The sequence below is a fragment of the Panthera pardus genome, unplaced genomic scaffold (genome assembly GCF_024362965.1).
Source record: "Panthera pardus isolate Hobbes unplaced genomic scaffold, ASM2436296v1 HiC_scaffold_10, whole genome shotgun sequence".
NCBI classification, from domain to species: domain Eukaryota; kingdom Metazoa; phylum Chordata; class Mammalia; order Carnivora; family Felidae; genus Panthera; species Panthera pardus.
This window is the reverse complement of record NW_026526655.1, coordinates 87,242,992-87,265,469: the sequence shown is the minus strand read 5'-3', so window position 1 is coordinate 87,265,469 and position 22,478 is coordinate 87,242,992. Positions and strand designations below refer to the sequence as shown.

At 34.4% G+C, this 22,478-nt stretch overlaps 1 protein-coding gene across 3 annotated transcripts in view; it reads left to right on the top strand.

Annotated features, from left to right (window-relative positions):
• The window catches only part of KYNU (kynureninase), a 115,357-nt gene that overhangs the window by 57,864 nt on the left and 35,015 nt on the right, over positions 1-22,478 (top strand). For all 3 annotated transcript variants that reach the window (XM_019455085.2, XM_019455091.2, XM_019455093.2), the window contains exons 9-10: positions 6,957-7,055; positions 7,837-7,910. In XM_019455085.2, the coding sequence (XP_019310630.2) occupies positions 6,957-7,055; positions 7,837-7,910 (173 nt within the window). The remainder of the gene's footprint in view (positions 1-6,956; positions 7,056-7,836; positions 7,911-22,478) is intronic.

Here is a 22,478-nt window from a genome sequence, read left to right as displayed (position 1 = left end):
CTGTGTATGCTTTTGAATCATAGGACTTGAATCCATTTTGGAAAATTAAGTGCTTCAAGACTATGGCAGACGGGCACTTGAGCGGCTTAGTTGGTTAAACATCCAACTCTTGATTTAGGCTCAGGTCATGATCTCACAGCTCATGAGTTTGAGTCCCATGTCAAGCTCTGCGCTGACACTGTGGAACCTGCCTGCAGTTCTCTCTGTCTCTCTCTGTCTCTTTCTGTCTCTCTCTGTCTCTCTCAAAATAAATAAATAAACTTAAAAAAAATAAAAGACTATGGCAAGAAGACTTACTAGCTTTCATCTTCTTCCCCTTCATTCCTACCTTCCTCCAATACTATCCAATTACTCCCTAATTATGAACTTCTTTGGAGAATCCCAAGATCAGAGATAACTGGTTAACCTATTACTGTTAATCCACCATTTGTTTTTACCATCTATATAGAGTTGACCAACATGCACGCGCGCGCGCGCACATACACGAACTCACTCACATATACTATAACTTTTTCTTTTTTTGTTGTTCACTTTCCTCAAAGTTTGCCATCAGTTTTTCTTTTTAAGGTAATGTTGTCCAAATTTATAACACTGCAGTTCTTTGATTGTTTCCTATGATTTTTATACCAAACCAGGAATGATATTCACAATATTTAAAGACCTGATTGATATGGTGCGAAAGCTGTAGTTCCCCCCAACAGCCATGGAAATGTCACATTTTCGTTACTAGTACTCTTTACTAGCCTTGAAGGGACTTATAGGCATCTGTAATTTACCCACCATGATGTTAGTGCCACTGCCTTGGGCATCCACTGGTGTTTGGACATGCACTAGAGAGGGAACATGAAGAGACTGGTATGTATGAATGGCCACAAGCTAGCTGGAAAGCATCCCTGCAGTTATCTCCTAGGGATCATGGGACCTACCACCATGGGTGATTACTCAAATGGATCAGGACAAACATTTCAAGTATTTTATTACTTTAGCAATTATATGAGCATCCCAATGCATACCAGCTGACTCTCAGCTCTGTGTGTACCCAGTAATATCTTGTATAATTACCTTTTCACACTAAAATCTGTTGCTTATTGATGGTCTTAATAATTTATGGGTTTTTTTTTTTTTGATGAAGAAGAAACAAAATAGTTTCAGTCTAAAGTCAATTTGTCTGAATGAATCAATAAACTTATCAGGAAAAAAATTAAGTTGTACAATCCCATATTTTACTTTAATAAATAGACAAATAATGAATCAAACTTGAGAGACAGTGAGCTACCCCTTCACCTGGAAATCTCAGAACAGCCCTTGTGCGTATTAGTCCACTGGTTAGAAAAATGTTCGTATTGAGCTAGTGAAGATGGCAAGGAAAAAAAAACACATAATATTCCTTGTTTTATCGGAGGGATTTTGAATGTATTTTTAACTACTATTAATTGTCCAAGAAATTTCATTTGAAAAGATGTAGGTCTGAATAAATTGCTATGACATAAAATTGCCACAAGAACAAAGGGCGTCAAATAATATTGTTTTAAAATTTAGTATCAGTTTAGAGAACATCTACTGACAATTGTATGACTTTTTATTCATTTACTTATTCAACAATTATTTAAGTTCATGCACATTGTGTAAAAGTAGAAGACAATATGATTGGAAATTTACTGCAAGAGAGCTATGCAAACAGGGCTGTCAGATGGGATAGAAGAGAGAGTGTGGCAAAATAATCTTTCACAGAGGTTACCTTGCCATCAAAACCTGAGCTACCCATGCAAAGTGAGACAGAAAAAGGTTTTTGCAAATAGAGGGAGGTAGGTAAAGGGCACAGGAGACATGAAGACTGAACCAGATGACAAAGGTCTTTAAAAGCCATACCGAGCAAAGTGAGTTATATTCTGAAATATAACTTTGAAGCGTCACAGGGAATCTTGCACTCAAAACTGTGATTTAGCAAGCTTAATGCATGTGGCTGTGTCAATATCAGTGTGAGCTCTTTGGATAATTTTATAGAAATCTGTTGAAAAATATTTTATTTTTATTTAAAAAATTGCATTAAGTAGGCACTCAAATGAGCAGTTTCTGTTTTCACCTATTCATATTGTTTTTCTACCTACTCTTAAGAGGTAAAATAACGAAAATATTAACTGGATGAGTATGGTGAGGGTTTGGAGAACTATGTGTTTTTTCTTTATTTTTAAGATGCTGCCATCTAGTGAAACTTTTGAAAGATCACTTTTTGGTGGTCTCATTAAAGTTTGTATCTTCTGGTCCTTTCCTCAAAACAGTTACATGTTAATAATTTATGTTTCTGCCATCCATGGGGAAAGAATTGTACATACATTAAAACATATTGTAAGAGCCTCAAGTGATTTTTTAATGTGGTACCACAGGTGTGACTACAGGGCTTTTAATAATGGGATATGGTAGGTGAAGTTTCATTGTTTCTTCATTGTGACATTCTTTATAAATAATTGATAATAAAATAAAAATGCTGCCTTTCCTGTTTCTTAAGTTTTCGAAGAAAAGTTGAGTTTTAAAAAAATATATATAAAAAACTGAGTTGTAAATACTGTTTCACAAAAAAAGAAAAAAAAAACCTGGTTTTAATTAGAAATGTTGGCAAGAAAAAAGAGGATGTCAAGTTCAGACCTTTTTTTTTTTTTCTAAATTTAATTTCAATATTAAAATGTATCTTAAAATACAAACAAAAAAATCTGTGTGTGTGTGTGTGTGTGTGTGTGTGTGTGTGTGTGTGCTGAATTTAAACATTAGTCTGCAAACCCAGATTTTGACCTTCTTTAAATCTTGATAGAGATTAATTGTGTTTCTTTTCTATCATTCTCTACATTTATGACATGAATTGCCTGTTTTTTTTTTCTGAGAGAAACAAAGTACAAATCCATCCCCTCCCCCACAACAAAACAAAACAAAACAAAATCAGATATATAATACTGGTAAAAAACTTTTTCTTCTATGAGATACCAGTTCTGGCCACTTTATAGTGAGTAAAGTTTCTAATTGACTCTTCAATATATTGAGTTTTCTTTATGAAACTAATTCTATATGTTAGGGGTCAGCAAATCTTTTCTTTAATGGGCAAGATAGTAAATATTTGAGATTTGTGACCCATATGGTCTCTGTTGAAACCACTCAATTCTGCTTGCAAAAGTAGTCATAGAAAAATTTAAACACTGAGGGGCGCCTGGGTGGCTCAGTTGATTAAGTATCTGACTTTGGCTTAAGTCACCATCTCATTGTTTGTGAGTTTGAGCCTCGTGTCAGGCTCTGTGCTCACAGGTCAGAACCTGGAGCCTACTTTGAATTTTGTGTCTCCTTCTCTCTCTGCTCCTCCCCAACTCATGCTGTCTCTCTCAAAAATAAATAAACATTTAAAATAATAAAAAAATAAATGAATAAACAAATGAAACTAATTGTGTTCAAATACAAGGTTACCTTCAAAAACAGGTCATAGTTTGCATCCCTCTGTTCAGGGAAAGTACCTGTAATAGCAGTTTGAGGTTATTCTTTTTTTAAAAAAAAAAAATAATTTATTTTGAGAAAGAGAGAGACCAGAAGAGGGGCAGAAAGAAAGGGACAGAGAGAGTCCCAAGCAGGTTCTGCACTGTCAACAGGGAGCCAGACGCAGGACTCAATCTCATGAACTGTGGTATCATGACCTCAGCTGAAACCAAGAGTCAGACGCTTAACTGACTGAGCCACCCAGGCTCCTGAACATTAGTTATTTTTAAAAGGTGTTAGAAAAATCTAAAATTGGCCCCTCTGAAATTATTTACTGCAATAATTTCTATAGATAGATGTGTTTCTTCAAAGTTGCAGGAAATCTAAAGTTTTGAAAACATAATTATTATATGCACTTAGTAAGCTAAAAATAGAAAAACTCACAGTTAAAACATTTTTGCAAAGTGAACTATTACCCCCATTTAATGATCAGGGATTTTTTTTTAAATTCATGTTTATGTACAAAATTGTCTTAATGTGGAAAGAATCACTATATTCTCAAAGTAAAACTTTTAACATTTTGATTTATAGGAAGTTAAAGGTTTTGATGTTAAGCCATTAAAATGAACTTATTGTTTGGGTACAATCTGGGTAATATAATTCATTGCTTCAGATTTTCCATCTGGGAACTCAGTAGAAATGGAGGGTTAGTTTCTAAAACAGTGAATTCTGCTAGGCAGACATACAGAACACTTGGACCATGTAAACAAGTAAACAAGGCAAAGTCAAATAGTAAGAGGCTATTAGGGTCTCAAGTAAATGTATATGGAGACACAGTGTTGAGTCATAAAAACAGCATCATTTTTATTGGTCATCTTTGTGTCAACTGATCTAGGCATTACTTAGTCATAGAGATCCTGCTAAGTCTCAACTGAACTCACTCATGCATCTCTTGGCCTACTAAGGAGAGGTGGGGAGAGCAGCTGATCCAAGCTGAGCTCAGGTGAGGAAGACTCTGAGCCAGCAGGTTGGCTAAGCAGGTCCTTGTTACAGAGATGGCAGAGAACAAGAGAAAACAAGCCTAATCTAATCATTCTAGTGCTTTGGACTCTCCTTGTATTACATGTGCTAACATTCCATTGGTCAAAATATGTAACTTGTCTAATCCCAGTGCAGAGAATCACATTCTGCCCACAGTGAGAAGAACTGAAAAATTACATGGCAAAGAAGATGGATACAAGGATGGACAAAGAATGAAAGCCATTAAGGCAATTTATCATATCATATATATACTTGAATTAATTAAATTAAATGTGGGCATGATGTGGGATTCAGTGACAAACTGAAAACTACTATTAACTCCATCAGGTTAGAGGATATACCAAAGCAGAGGTTCTCAAACTTTAAAAAAATTTTAAATGTTTATTTTTGAGAGAGAGAGAGAGAGAGAGAGAGAGAGCAAGCATGCAAGCAGAGGTGGAGGGGCAGAGAAAGAGGGAGACACAGAATCTGAAGCAGGCTCCAAGCTCCAAGCTGTTAACACAGAGCCTGATGCAGAGCTTGAACTCACAAACCAGGAGATCATGACCTGAGCCGAAATCAAGAGTCAGACACTCAACAGACTGAGCCACCCAGGTGCCTCTCAAACTTTTTAGTAATGCACACATTTTACACTCTTAAAAACCATTGAAGACCTCAAAGAGGTTTTGATATTGTGTTTATATCTATATTTACTATATTTTAATTAAATACATTTATTCATTCATTTGTTTTAGAGTAATAATAACAAATAGATTACATATATTTTTTTAATTTTTTTATTTTAGAGAGAGGGAGAGAGAAAACATGAGAGGGGGAGAGGGGCAGAGGCAGAGAGAGAGAGAGAGAGAGTGAATTCTAAGCATCTCTCCATGCTGAGCATGTATCCTGTCATGGGACCTGATCTCACGACCCTGGGATCATGACGTGAGCCAAGTCAAGAGTCAGTTGCTTGATGGACTAGAGCCACCCTGGTATCCCAAACACATTACATATTAACATAAATAATATGCCATTAGGGAAACAAAACTATGTTTTCTAAAACAAAATAAGAATGTTGTACACTTGGCAAATCTCTTTAATTTGGCTTAATAGAAGACAGCTAGTTTTTTATATCTGCTTCTGCATTCAATCTCTTGCTTTTTTTCCTTCATGAAGCATATTAAGAAAATCAGTCCTCATGCAGATAGATAGTTGGAAAAAGCAAAAGTATTTTAATAGTCTTTTCTCAGTTAGTTATGACTATTCTTTGATACTGTACCAGAATTTGACAAGTCGTGGTATGCAATGTGAAACCAAATTACTAACTTTCTCTGCTTTGTTACATTAAAATCCATTGTATGGTTTTGTACTTTGAAGAGGTCTTTATCCATGCTTGATATGTAATATCAAACATTGGTTGTTTGAAAAATATTGGTTCATATTTTCCAAACACCTACGTATTTCATTATATATTATTTTAAAAAGCACATGTTACTACTAAACTCGTTAGAAATATCTTAAATATTGGGAAGTGGTCATATTCACAGAAGTGGATACAAGTTTTCAAAATCCTAATTTCTCTTAGAAACTTTTTTCATTGGCAGCAAATACTATGACTTGTTTTCCTTGATTTGACACTCATTTCATTCATTTCCAAAAGAATGTCTATCAAATGCCCAAGTATGAATTACTGTTGTTTGTCTCTCAGTTGCTTTTTCATTAAAAAAAATTGTTCTCTGTGGAGTAAAGGTGGCTAGTTCAGCTTGCAACTCAAATAATTGCATAAGTGCATTACTTTGAGGTAACCCTCTTACTTCAGAATGTGGTCAAATGTTTTATGCATACTTCTCATGTTAAACCCTAAAAATATGAGAACTAAGGCATTGAGATTTAAAATAACTTTATCATTTTTACAGATGTCTCAAGGAGTTTTTTTAATGTTTATTTATTTATTTTGAGAGAGAGAGCATGAGCAAGGGAGGGGCGGAGAGAGAGAGGGAGAGCCTGACACGGGGCTCGATCTCAAGATTGAAAAATCACAACCTGAGCCTCAAGAGTCAGACACTTTACCAACTAAGCCATCTAGGCATCCCTTTCAAGGAGATTTTTAAGCAAAATTATCTTCTTATTTCCCCCTGCAACTAAATGGTTTCAACATGCAGTGACTGCTAATATAATCTGGTGCCACTGCCTTGATTGTGCTAACATGCCAGCAATTTTCCCATAACTGTTTTTAAAGTATCATTGCAAATGTCAACACAGTGAAGAAGGCAAAAATGTCTTCATATTTTGAAAACAATTTTGACCTAGAAGGATCTTGGGAATGCCCAGTGTTTTGTGGTTTACATGTTGTGAACCACTGTACCAAAGGATAAACCATATTTATAGTACAGCAGTTTGTCAAAGATTTTTTTAGAGATATTTGTACTTATTATTTCTAATCATTAAGCAAATTCAAAACTTGTTATTATGTTCTTCCCCAGGGTTGTTTTGTTGGCTTTGATTTAGCACATGCAGTTGGAAATGTTGAACTCCGCTTACATGACTGGGGGGTTGATTTTGCCTGCTGGTGCTCCTACAAGGTACAAATTAGTTAATATGTTCATATCCTTTTATTACACATTGATTGTTATCTAAATGAACAACTGGATTGGTGGCCAGTTTTAACTATTTGATTTACTTTACTCCATTTCTTTTGTTACTGTTTTTTTCTGACTTTAGTTAATTATAAAGTCATATGATAGAATAGTATAATAATTAAAATTGGGTATTTCCATCCACTATAGAGTACTAATTCCTTTAATTGCCTGGCTACTATGGAAAAATCATGAGATTTTAGGAAAAAAGCTCCACCCTTAGAACTTAATTCAAATTGATTAGGTTCTTAGGTTTTGGTGATATGCTGTGTCATTTCTACATACATAAAGATAATTCTTATGGAATCAACTTGATATTGATATTTGAAGACAATTTCATTGACAGGGACTATGGAAATGAAACTAATTTTATTTTAATGTAGGTGTTTTAAAAATAGATGCTTTATTATTATGGAAATATTTTTGTAACAAAATAATTGAAATGAATAGGGTTTAAAATTAGATAGACTTCATTGGAACTGTTACCTATTTAGTTGATGCAAAATTTGGCCAAAAATGTAATAGGTATTTAGTCTCAATTAATAATGCTTATGTTTATTATTTTTTTTCTTTGAGTTAGGTAATGTAAAATTATGTTTTATTATAAAAGCTCAAATAATCACACATTTTGAGCTGGTCAAAAGTTGGTTTCATAACAAAAAAGTCAAGTGATTTTATTGTTCATTTTTATCATATGCTCATACATTTTAATTTCTTTTCTATCCAGTATTTAAACTCAGGAGCGGGAGGTCTTGCTGGTGCCTTTGTCCATGAAAAACATGCTCATACAATTAAACCTGCGTGAGTACCATCTTCAGACTCTTCTCTGGTGATGAATAAATTAATTTGCATTAATGATATGCTAAATTTACATGAGCTCTTTAAGGTGCTATCCAATAAGAATCTGGATTGATTATGATTATATTACCACTCTATTAACAATGATGCACTTTATTAGAAATAAATGCTTTTTGAAGAGTTCAGTTGGTTGAACATGAATCACAAAAGGGGAAGCTCAATGCTAAAAATGAGTCACTGTAATCATGTAGAGCAGATGGTTTAATGCAAAGAGATGACTTATTTTTTTTCAAAATTAGACTTCAGAAATTTCAGATTCCTCACATTGATGAATAAATCAAAGGCAACCAGAGCTGTGCCTAATAGAGCCTTAAATGTGGTATGTTATTATTAAAATTACATCTACCTTTAAAGCTAGAAACATTATATGATGGTTTTGTAAGGATTATCTTCTGTCCTAAAAGATTTTATAATCCATGAAAACTGAAGAAGCTGAACACTGAACAACACAGACTGCATAAAAAGCAATACTTTTCTACTTTATATAACTTTCTCATTTTTTAGAGCAAGTATAAATGCAAATGTGATACATTAACAAATTTATACATTTTTATTTGACTAGGGAACTTGTAAGTTTGTTTTTATCTGTATGGAGATAAAGAAATAATACTCTGAAAAAACTCCTTTCAGAGTTTTGTATCAAAGTATGTGTGATGAGGAGACTGTCTAGACTCATAATAGGTAATATAATAATGTTTGATTAGTTTTCTGAATCCTCTCAGCCACTAGCTGAGTGGTGTAATCTTTACAAGAATTGAAGCTGAATTAGTAATAAAACTTGGAGCACCTCACATTTCTGAGGTTCCATGCATATAAATCCAAGAAATTTAAGATGATTTTCTACAGTTCATTTAATCGTGTCTAAAATTTCTTCAAGATTTTAAAGTTTTAAAATTAAATAGAGCGTTTTCTTTAGACTGGTATTTTGTCAGGCAGATGTCTTCCCCAAATATATTGTCAGTATATTAGATTTCTCCCCATGTCCCAAATTCTCTGAAAAGAATATAAAGCATTATTATGTTACAGGAATACTATGCATATTTTAAATGGTCTCTTTTTCATTTTTAGCAAAACCCATTGATAGTGTTTTACCTAACGTAATTGGTTTCCCTGTAGACAGTGTATAAGATACTGCTTGCTTTTGTGTGGAGACTCACTACTCTGATCATTTCCCACTCTCCACTTATTTAAATTGTAATAGAGGATCTGGTGTATCATACCAATCCAAAGACAAGCTGGTGGGATGGTGAGGGATATGTTAAGTAATCTACACAAATTTTCAAGAATTTAAGCTTTAGCAGCTAAGCTCTGATCTTATAGCATATGTCTGTTGCACTTGAAATTTCTTTTGTCACTATTTGTCCTTCATGGATGAGAAACAGGAGGGGGTGAAGCTGCCATAGTGTGCTCACATGCACTTCGTCTTATAGAATCCCATCATCCTCTAGACCACTCTAATTGTTACATCTTTGGTCCCAGGAGAAAGACTGTATAGACAGGCCACATTCACATTCCAGCACGATCACTCTCTGGTCCATAACCTAAAGAGTGTTCCTTGACCTCTCAGTGTTCTAGTCTCTACATAAAGATAATATCAGCATCTACCTCATAAGCAATGATTCTGAGAATAAAATGGGACGGTGCATGTAAAGCACTAGGCACAATTGTGAAAGAATTACATGCTGTCCATACATCTAGGCTAAATACTTTGTCGCTTCACTGTGAAGTTGTATGTCACCTCTTAGACTTCTAACTAGCAGAGATCATTTCTCTCAAATAGAAAACATAACCTCAGAGGCTGTGGCTTGTAATTTGTAGAACATGACACAGTTTTGTGTCTGTTACCAAGTTCGTTTCAGCAGGCCTTTGGAAAGCTGTGTAAGTAAGTTTCCATTCCTTGAATGCTCTTTTACAGGCCTTACATTCCTTACCATCTGACTGGTTCCTCGCTAATTAATGAGTTGAATGAGATCTTTACTGATCTTCACTTCATACTTATAGGAGAGACATGCTTTTAACATTTTGAAAATTATATGTTATTATCTCTTGTGGCATTTTAACCATCCGGCTTTGGTCTCCAAAGACTCAAATCAGGCTTGACTCATGAAGCCCTCTTTACAGGAAACCCTGTTTGTTGTTGTTTGTTTGTTTGTTGTTAAAGCTTCTTTTTACATCATGTCAGAATGACTAATTCCAACGGTGCCAACTTCCACCCAATAGTGGAATGTAACAGCTATTGATGTAGCAAACGTTGGGAAGTAAACTCTGTTGCTTTTTTAAAGGGTGACATCTAGTGGCTAAGCGTGTTATTTCAAACAAGTAGTATACAAGTGATATTTTCTTTTATGTCATTTATTCTTTCTTAAGAATTTTTAAAGTATATATATTTAAATTGGTTTTTCTTGTACTATTTGACTGTATTTATAGTGTTATACTTGTGTAGTCAAAACCTTCAAAAAAAAAAAGTAAAACAGGATGAAGGTCAGAGTTAAATTAGGGGCATTCTAAGTGTGTGGTTAAACAGAATGCATAAATGTTCATCAAGGGTGGGAAAAAGGGCATTATGGGAGTGACTGACCCACCTGGTGTAGACAGTGGATACCAGAATGTGTAACCCTGAATTCTAAAGTTTAATATTCAGTATATAACTTTGAAATATATTTTATATGTTTCCATTAGCAACTGGTAAATTACATCTGTACCAAGAAGTTGCACTTCTTTTTTTTTTTTTTTTTTTTTGTTTAAATAGGCATTTTGGCCATTTTTCAGAACATATAACCTAAGACTTTTTCCAAAAACCTTTTGCCAATAAAGAGAAAGAGTACAGACTATCGTCAATCCACTGCATTAAGCATCATAACTCAAGCCGTTATTCTCAAGTAAAACTTGACCTTGTCCTAGTTTATCATCACCTTTTCTCATTCCAGTGTCATATTCTAAACTTCGTCTATAGCTAAGAATTATTCTAAATTAGAACTGGTTTTGAGTAAATGCCATCTTGTTTTTTTTTTCCTTCAAGGATGACTTCAACTCATTCTATAAAATTAATAATTATTGCTCTGAGATATAAAGGGAAATACTTTTAGCTATAAGAATTTGAAGATCAGAAATGCATCACTAAAAAAGGACTTAAATACATTGAATTTTTTTAACTTTATAAATGTTGACTTTTTGGTACACTTTAGATCAGTAATTAACCTTTTGATTTTATGGGATTCAAAAATATCTGAAGCTCATAAAATGATTCTTCTGTAGGAGGCCATAGACTGCAATTCAACACCCCCAGCCACACATACATACACATATATATGTGCATGTGTATATATGCTTTTTTTTTTTTTGAGAAAGAGAGTCTAGCATGAAAACAGAACAAGCCTGGATCATATGAGCTCTTTTTCTTTTAAATGTGTTTTTATTTATTTTGAGAGAGAGAGGAAGGAGAGAGAACGATATGGGGAAGGCAGAGACAGAGGGAAAGAGAGAATCCTAAGCAGGCTCTGCACAGATGCTTAACTGACTAAGCCACCCAGGAGCCCCATATTAAGATTCCTTCTGTCACTTGCTTTTTTACCCCATCCAGTAAGACCATTCATACTAGAAAATTGCTGTTCCTCACTTTCCATAATAAAGCTTTATTATTTGCATAATAAAGGACATAATAAAGCTCCAAATGCTCCAATGTATTAGATTTATTGAAATGTTCATTTCCCTTAGGTTTGTTAAGTTTTTTGAGTGACCAAGAATGAGACCTACTGATAATTTTGATGAAAATGCTAGAATTTCAAATCGTGTTAGCACATTCCCATAATCAGCTAGAAGTGTGTGATTGAAGCCTAGAAATAGAGATGACATTTTTAAGGCTTTTTAAAGGGATTGAGTCATCTTCTTTATTATAATAAGTAATTTCCAGGTTAAGAAGAACCAGCTGAAGAGACTGGCCAACTTCAGTGCATGGTTAGGGCAAATTTTAGAACTCAGCAATGTAGGTTATTATTATTTTTATTTGGGAAAATAAAAAAAAAAAAAGACAAGCCAAACAATATTCAGGAAAGTCTAAAAAAGGATAAAAAGAGGCATAAAGAAAATTTAGCAAAACGACTTAAGAAAAGCTCATGCCATGCTTGGCCCAACTGTACAATTAATGTTAAATGGGAAGACCATCTAATACACATTTGTTCCAGGGAATGCTGACTTGACACATTGATTCTATATACTTCTCCAGGCAATGCTGGAGAATGCCATCATCTAAAACTTATCTATAATTTAAACCTGGTTTTAGTTTCTTAGTGATCCTTTTGGACTTAGGTATCGTATTCTTGTCTACTACCTGCATAAGTTCTCCTGGTTAAAGTCTAGAGAACGAGGAAGTGTAGGGGACACCAGCAAGGTGTGTAAATTCATAAAACTCCAGGTCCTTTGAAATGCAGTAGGCCAATATCAATAGATTTCTCCGTTTTCAGAGAATCTTAAGTTGAAATGTGACCTCCACTTCCTAGGTCATCTGTTAGCCTGTTTCTCAAGTTCGGTGTTTACTATTAACTTGGATGACTTCTCAGCCACAACTTTTTGACTTCTCAGTTATATTAGATATCCTTCACCATCCCCTTTGTCATTGATGTTTCTCTCCCACAGCCCTAGGCTTCAGGGCGCCATTTTCTCTTGCTTCAGCTCCAATTTATGTGATGACTCTTCTAAATTTTACAAAGTTTACTCTTTCACCTTTTCACTCTCAGTGCCTCAACTTTGGTCCCTGGGTCCAGAAACATCCACGGTCTTGGTTTCAATAATAGACATTTGTAGAGGACACCAATTTGCATTTCCAGCTTTATCACTTGCTTAATTTTTACCCCTTCTTTTAATCTGATTGCAAATTACAAGAGTTTCTGATTACCAAGGCATTATCCCACTTCCCAAAGACACATAGTAATGTTAGAAAGCAAAGATTGCCATAACAGAAAATATTCCCTAATGAACTACTCACAAAATTAGCTTTTACTGAACATCCTTTCCCAATTAGTATTAGCATCTATCTCTACGACTTATAAAATGTCTTGGTCTCTTGCTGGTTATAAAATTTATAACTATCAGGTAACACAATAAAAACATAATGAAAATGGATTGTAAAGTAAAATTTTTCAAGAGATTCAAGATTTCCTGATGCAAGTGATACTGAAGAATTGCTGAATCACAAAATTATGGGCAGTGAGAATCTGTCAGAGTTAGAACCAATAACAGATGAAGTAGAAGAAATTAGACACGGTACTTCAAAAGCAAATGACTTGAATATCAAGGATTGAAAGGAAATGATGAATGCTTCAAAAATTTTTATAGAAATGATCATTTCTATGGTCATGCTAAAAAAGTTAAATGTAATATGAAAGAGATTGTATTTTTCTATCCCAACATTTTTTCAAATACACCAAAAAAATCAACACTCGATTTATTATTTACTCCTTTTAATAATTAGCACATTATACTTCTAACTTGTTTTATCAAATTTTGTGTACATTTTTATACAATTTTAAACTTTACCTTTTAAAAGCATCTCAATCAAATTTTAAAAACTTCCATTAATTACTATAAAAATATGGTTATTTGTTTAAAATGGATTTTATTTTAAATGACCTTTTCCCAGTATTCCGTTGGTCATCAAATAATGAAGACTTCCATTATGTCCATATTTCTTTCTAATCTCAGGGTGTAAACAGAGTGAAACTTCCATTTTATCTTACTTCAGCAGAAGTATCCTTTTTAAGGTAATCATCTTTGTCATGTAAAGAAAATGATCCTGGGACGCCTGGGTGTCTCAGTCGGTTAAGCATCCGACTTCGGCCCAGGTCATGATCTCATGGCTCCTGAGTTTAAGCCCCAGGTCAGGATCTGTGCTGACAGCTCAGAGCCTGGAGCCTGCTTCGGTTTCTGTGTCTCCCTATCTTCCTGCCCCTCCCCCATTTATGCTCTGTCTCTGTCTCTCTCTCTCAAAAATAAGTAAACATTAAAAAATTTTATTAAAAAAAAAGAACGATCCTGAGTCAATTAAGAAGACATGAACAAATATAACCAATACATATTTTTGTACAAGTAACTTTCACAGATGAAAATAAATATAAGATACTGCCTATGATTTTAACTTATAATCCACTATAGAGATAATATTTTAATAACTGATGGTTGATTTAGATGACAGGTAACGCAAGGTTAGAATATGTGTTTTATATGTTTTATATGTTTATATGTTTTTATGTTTTATAGTTGCTAAGTGAATTCTCAGACCTTGCCATAGGAGCAGTGGATAGATACCTTTAACTCAGGTGCTTTGGAAAAGCTTGGTGGGGAAATTTACAGTTACAAATCCTCTGCTGAATGGAATGCTACATTAACTAAGTGAATAAATTTACTCTTTGTTACTTTGAGAGCTGAAATTGTTGCCTATGAGAAAGATTTCACTTGGTTAGTTTCACACATTTGAGAAAGTATAAAGAAGTAGAAAGAATTACTTAAATGACATTTCTTAAAGGGATATGTCAAGTGATCATTTTCTTTTAATACTTTTCACTCAAACTTTTATGGAACCTGAGTTATTGACTTAACATTTAAAATTCTGCCTATTATCATGAAATTGCTCGTTATGCCTATTCTACAATATTTTAGAAATTATAAACACTGGTGAAATCAAGTTTGCTTCATGCTCACACTTAATTTCAGAGCCAAGCTCATGGAGGACATTAAACTTGTTCTAAGTTTTAGTCCCTAAATCCTCACTGTAAGGAGCCCAAAAGATGGCACATTGATTGAAGAAAACTCATCGATGGAATCATGACATATAACCTATACCTATCTTCATTCGGAAACCATGTTAGATCAGTAACTCTAAAAGGATCCCTTATCTTCTTGGCTTGAAATAATTTTAACTATGCATAATCATCTAGATGATTTTTGTGTGTTGTGAATTTAAGCTGTAACCATAAAAATAACATTTATACTCTGGGGTGTGATCACAATTAGAAATAAGTTCAGTAAATAATCTGATTTTTTCAACTCAGGAGATAAAGTAATCCTGGCTCTTAAAGGGAAGCCAAAATAGTAATTATCAGTATAAAAAGATATATTAAAGCCATTGTTACTTGCAAATCACTACTCTCAGATAATGGTGACAAAATCATTAATTTGGGAAAATTGTGGAGTCCTTTGAAATCTCAAAATTTATTTTTTCTTCTAAAGTTGCAGTTAAGTGTCTCTGAAGATATATGAGGTCAGTGAACCTTTCAGACACCAAAAGTAAAACTTGTCAAGGAGCTTCAGCTCTTGTTTTAATTACTTCAAGTTTTGCCCCTAAAGTGACCTTTGGAGTCTGCAGGGTAGTTTTATATATATGTATATGAAGAACTAGTGCTAAAACTTTTACTTGTTAGTATTGAGAAAAATCCATGTATCTATTTGGCTCCTTATGATGGCCAAAACAGCCATGGTGCAGGGATACCTGTGTGTGGGCCACACACAGACCCACTGGATCCTGGTGCTTTCAAAAGACTGGTCTGGGCTAACTTCACCAACCACAAGAACATTTGTAATAAAATACATTGTTCAGAACAAAGTTCTGAACTCATGTGATCTGCTTTGTTGTTGTTTTTTTTTTTTTTTTCTTTGCATACTTGTTTTTACTCAACTACAAAGGAGAAGATTTGATTGGGTGGAAATGATCTTTTTCTCTAGTGTTGAGGTCTGCCTTGGTCATGACTAGTTCATGTATAGATATTTTGCTTTGGTTCCCATATCAATCTCTGCTCTAATCAGCTTTGGACAAGATTTTAGAAGATTTGGTAGAAGTCATAGAAACTTAGGCTGAAAATGGTCTTTTTTTTTTTAAGGGGCCTGTGATACTTGTGAGAAATCATCTTTACATGTTCAATATGATTGTTTGAATATTGATTATAAATTAATTCTACCTTTCTTGAGTACAAGGACATTGTCTTGTGATATTTCTTTCTTTCATAATCTGCAGTGTCCCAAAAAAATACTTTTTAAAAAATTTTGTTGTTGAATATATGGTTTTCTTTACTCTCAGCATAATAGACAAACCATCCTCTAGCATATGAAAGCATTTCTACTTTGCAAGTTATTCTGAAGGGGGCATGATTTGCAAAATACTGTCAAATTAAATATGCATTTCCATATGCTTCTACAAAGACCAAATATATCCAGGAAAACTAGCTATAGACAACTTAAAAAAATCCTTCATGAGTATTTTAATCAACATTGCAGCAAGTCCTTTAGAAAGTCCTAAATTCAGACATCTCTGTTTTTGTGCTTTTAACATCAATACTACCTCAAAGGATTATAAATCAATATTTCAAAATAATAATATAATTCAAGAAAGCATATATAGAAAATTTTCAAAGGGTTTATTTGTTAACAAAGCTTTCATACCAGGAAAATATTGACTTAGTTCTTTTAAAGACACCATATTATTCTGAAACTTCAGGAAATAATTGTCATTAATCAAAACTCATCATATTAGGAAGTGCTTTTTTATAACTACACTTGTCACACTGTTAGACTCCTGGACATACTCTAACAAACCACCCCTTGAATAAGATTTGAAGATGTAATTGGGGTGCCTGGGTGGCTCAGTTGGTTAAATGTCAGACTTCAGCTCAGGTCATGAACTCTTCCGTTTATGGGTTCGTGCCCTGCGTCGGTCTCTGTGCTGACAGCTCAGCACATGGAGCCTGCATGGGATTCTGTGTCTCCCTCTCTGCTTCTGTCCCTCCCCCACTCACACTCGGTCTCTCTGTCTCTCTCAAAAATAAATAAGCATTAAAATTTTTTTTTAAAAAAGAAGATTTGAAGATGTAATGAATATGTAACAGAACCAGGTGGAGTACTCTAAACAATATTTATAGGTGAGTAAGCAAATGAGAGGAGGAAAAGGAGTTGAGTTTCGTGATACCTTCTCACACTGTTTTCCAGAGCAGTGTTAAATTGGTAGACTTAGAATAGAGCAGAGCAATTGGGAAGAGATGATATATATATATATATATATATATATATATATATATATATATATATGATGTATATATATATATACACATATATATATATATATTTTTTTTTTTAGAAAATAAGATTTGATAGAGATTTTCTTTACTAACTAGGAGTGAGTTGGTAATATCTTACTTGTCCAGGGTCATGGAGATGTCAAGCCTTATCATAGTCCTGCTTGGGGACTATTTGTTGGCATCACGGGATGAATGTACAATGTATAAGCTAATGCAACCTGTTTTGTCAGTTTTCGAGATTTTTTTTGTCATTGACACTTTTGAATCTTCTGCTGTCACTTGGCCATGATTTTACTTTTCCTGCAAATGTGCTGGTCTCCAACTGCCTAGAATTAGACTCTCCTTGCTTTTTCTCTTTTATTTTTTTTAACTTCTTATTATAGTTTATATCTACTGCTTTCCTTATTCCTATACACTAACTAGTTCCACCTTCTTTATACACTGATATACTGTTATTTCTGGATTCCAATGTCTCCTTAAATGATAGCAATAGTGTTTCTGTTTCCAAGTCTCTCTTCTTACTTTGCAAAGTGGTTTAGCAGAGTTAGTGGGACGCTGTGAGGAATGGCCTAAGAACGGGACTAGGAGTCTTAGGTACCCATGAGACCATGCCCAAATCCTACCAAACATATCTTCCCTGAGGGCAGAGTTTTAGTATGCTCAAACCCTTCCTTGTTTGCATTTGGTCTTTCAAACTGGATTGATTGGCTAGAAGAGACAGTCAGTGGAGGCTGGAAGAAACACTTTGGCTAATGATAGATGAATAGAGCTCGGAACAACTAAAAATGAAGAGCCCAAAAAGTCTATAATTGTTCTTGAAAAGAAGTTTAATATATTCACTGAACACTGTGGAAAAAATTTGACTTCTAGTTGTATAATGTCCTTGTAATACATTTGTAGTCATTGAATAAATATTTAGTGAGCATCATATACATATATATATATATGTATATATATATATATATATATATATATATATATACATATATATATATATATATGTATATATATATTCCAGGCAGTTTTTAAAGTGTTTGGATGTATGTACAAACAAAGCAAAAATCCCTGTCCTCAAAGAGTTTGCATTCCAGCCAGAGAAGACAAACTATACATATAATAAGTAGCAAATTATATAATGCATTTGAAGTTGATCAGTCCTATGGACAATTGAAAAAGTAGGACAGGAAAAGGAGATATAAAAATACTGTATGTGGGATCCTTGGCAATGTGCAGTATTTAAAAAGCATTCAGAAAAGCCCACATTGAGAAAATAAGATGTGGATGAAGAAGTGAAGGAGACAGAGGGTGGGCCAAGCAGTTATCTGGTCAAGAAAGTTCCAGGCAGAGGGAGTATCTAAACGTAAGACAGGAACGTGTCTTGAATATTTGAGGAATAGTTAGGAGGCTAGCCTGGCTGGAATAGAATGAGCAAACAGGAGATGAGTAGATGAAATTTAGAGAGCTAGAAAGGTCCATAACATGTAGACCCTTAGAAAACTATATAAAGACATGGCATCCATTCCCATTTTGCCAGAAATGCAACATGGCATAGCAATTTTCAAAATGATCCCTCCGGTGGCTTTGTTGGGAATAGACTATAGGAAGGTAAGGATGGTCTTCAGAAGACCTGCTGGGGAACCGTTAGAGAAAGCAGGCAAGAGGTGGTCACAATTGAAAGCAGAGGAGTAGCAGAGGAGGTGATGAGAAATTGTAGGATTAGGGATCTATTATAAAAAATAGGTGGCAGCATTCTGAAAGAGGTCAAGAATAGAAACGTGGATTCCAGTTAAGGAATGTTTGCAATCATACAGAAGTGAGCTGCTCACTATCTAAAATATGGTCACAGATAATAGGATGACAAAAACAGGATAGGGTTAAAAGTTATTAGAAAATTGAATCAATAGGATAGGGAAAAGTTTGGATAGACAGGAAAGATTAATTTGATGTTTGGGCAAAAGAATGCTAAATCATTAATCGAATGTCATGTGGTTATTTCATTTATCAACTGAAAAATATTTCTTGATATCTATTATAGGCAAAGCAGTATGCAGGGCATAGGGGATATAGACATGAATGAGCCCCATTGTCCCAATGTGAGCCGAGAAAGGAAAGAGGGAGGTTGGAGAAACCTTTGTTGAGGAGGTGATATTTGAGCTGACTGGAGAAATTCTCCTAACTGGTACTGAGGCTGGAGGGGAACAGGCAGTGGAGGGGTGTTCCAGGCAGGGTGGTTTTACACGCATCCCAGTCAGGGACCAGAATATTGAGGTCCTTGAATTCCAAGTAAGTAATTTTCATCTTTAGCTTAGAAACAGTGGGGAGCCATCGACTGTTTGATTACAAATTCAGGTCTCTTCACCTCTCCAGGTATTGGTTTGCTCAGGGGAAAAATAAATAGTTGGGCCTGGGGGATTGCTAAGATTTCTTCCAGCTTTTAAACTCTGCTTGTAAGCAATAAAAATGAACCATCAGAATAAGGTGAACCACCTTTATGGGTAGTTGAGAAACTAAAACCAGCTTGATGGAAATCTGTGTGTCATCAACTGTATTGATGGCTTTGGTGACCCTCTTCCCCTCTACTTTTTTGTAGTAGGTGAATGCAATCAAGCAGACTTAGGTTCAGACAAATTTGTAACAAACTTTACCATAACCTTCCCATCTTTTTCCTTTTCTCAAGTATAAAAGAGTACTATATGCATATTTCTGAAAGTTCATCTGCCAGAATTTTATTATGAAAATTAAGAATATATAAAAGCTATTTGAATGAATAAATTTCTCATTACTTTCTGAATAAAACAACCTTTGTGGAACTTTTTGATTCTGTGAAACATAATTATTTCATGAGGAATTTAAGTAATATGCTTTTACTTGAGGTTAGGTTATAGAGGATACTAGGATATAAGATGGCAGGCATTCAAACTTATCCCCAGTTGCTATTACAGATTTTTAAGAATAAATAATTATGCTGTACCCCAAATGTTCCACATTTTTCTGCAACGTTGTAACAATTTTTCTGACTCAACACATTTTTTGAAGCCATGAAAGAAGTAAGACAATTGTATTTAGTTCTCAGTTGTGATCTTAAGTAAGACAGAGAGAGAGAGAGGTCGGGAGGAGAGGGTGTGGTGTGGGGGGAAGAAAATGGGGGAGAGGATGAGGAAAAGGAAAAGAAACAAAAAACTTATTCTGGTGAGGTTCGTATTTCTAAACACAGATGAAAATTATTAAATGTATGGTAATAAATTGTCAAATTAAAGGACATTATGTAAACAATCTTTTATACAAATATACTTTCTTAGAGCAGATTGTGATCTGATCTCTTTATTTGTTGAATTTTGCCCCAGCGATGAACTGCATTTTTAACACAGACTAATAAAACTGGGAAAAGTTGTTTTGTTTTGTCTTGTTTTGGTGTGATATGGGATAGGAGAGATAAGGGGTTTGCAGAACAAGTTAAATTAATTCAGTGCATGAAATATTCAGGGATTCATAGTGGAGATTCTGCCATTAAAGGCTTGCTAAGGGGATCAAGGAGAGTTTGGGTTTTTCATTTCATAGCTCTTAGCATCCAAAATCATATTCAGGGGATCCCTGGTGGCTTTCTCTTACTGAATCTGAATATCATGCCTCAAAGATGTCTTTATAATAAGTGATACTTTCCATTTGATAATACTTACTTGAAACTCCTTTCAGGAAATTTATAATGTTCAAAGAACACAAAGCATATTAAAATCTTTACTTTTTATTATTTATCAGATCTCTTCCAACAACTTCTCTCAAAATTCTATTAATATCTTCATTCTAAGTGAATGAACTCCCTGCTTGAGTTTTAATTTTTGGTGGGAAAAGATTCAAATTTCTGGCCCAAGTGAGATGAAATTGCATCTTAATTGTTATTGTTCATATTCAGTTTGTAAAAATGATTTATGAGCTTGTTGTGATAGTAGCTACTTATAAACTAATTTAATGGTTTTTAACTTTTCTTCATTAGCTTTAGAATATTTGCTTTTTAGAATTCATGCCAAGATTCCATTTAGATTACATTTCTTTTGTATTTTATTTTGTCTTTCCTATGCTCCAAGTGGTAGAGCCTTAAAATGAATTTACCTTTCCCTTAGGTTTTTTTGTGATGTATTTTGTGTTTGAATGAAAATTTTTTTTAAATGATCATTCTTTATTTGACTTTAAACAACCCCCATTCCATCTGTAAAGGCTTCAAGGTGTGATGTATGAGCAATATGAACAATATGTTTATCCAAGTTTACTAAATTAGATGCTTCAGTCAGTGCCCTTGAAGAAGAGGAATTGATTACAGAGATTATAAAAGAACAGAGAAAGTAAAAAAAAAGTTTTTCAAGGAAAAAATTGTATATTTCTGCCAGCTCAGAACTCTAAGTGCATTTTTTAAGTAATCTGGGGAATATTATTTTTACAGAATCTTTGATTCATTTTTTTAAAAAATCTGCCTCAGGTGATTGTGCATTATGCTAGAGAAAGAGAGAGGGAGAGAGACACAGAGAGAGAGAGAGACAGAGAGAGAGACAGAGAGAGACAGAGAGAGAGAGAGAGAGAGACCGGAGAGGTGAATGAGGGGGTTGGGGCAGAGGATATGGGAAAGAAAGAGAATCACAAGCTGACTCCATGCTCAGTATGGAACCCAGTGCAGGGCTTGACTTGGGGCTCGATCTCAGGAATAAGATCAAGACTTGAGCCTAAATCAAGAGTTGGATGGTTAGCTGACTGTGCCACCCAGGCACCCTGTTTGTGAATATTCTTGATCATAATGGTCTATATCTACATTTAGGCTTCAACAAATAACACTTGTGTTATTGTAGACTATTGAGAGTCTCGGAACCTCAATTTTTTTCATCCGTATAGTGAGCATAATAATAGCATCTAGGTTATAAGATTATTTTAAAGATATTGCTTAGAACTGTGGCTCATAGGGGCATCTGGGTGGCTCAGTTGATTGAGTGTCCAACTTCAGCTGGGGTCATGATCTCGCGGTTTGAGTTCAAACCCCACACTGGGCTCGCTGCTGTCACCCTGTCAGCGCAGAGCCTGCTTCGGGTCTTCTGTCCCCCTCTCTCGGCCCTGCCCCTGCTTGCTTTGCCCTCCCCAAAATAAATAAATATGTAAAAAAAAAAAAAAAAAAAAGAACCGTGGCTCATAATGAAAGCTCAATTAACATTTGTTCCTGTTGCTTCCAAAACTATTAAACAATTACATGAACCTAAATCAGGATAAACACATGGATCCCTAAATTAAACTTGTTGGACAGTTTTTACAAGACCTTTGCTAAATGGTTGAGGCATCAATCACCTGAGTTCATGTTGTTCAACTGGAAGATTATATGGGGAAAAGACTTTGTCTCTCTTGCATATTATTTTACTAAATAGAATTCTTTTTTTCTTTATTATCTTATTTAAATTAACAATGTTTTATTCAAAAC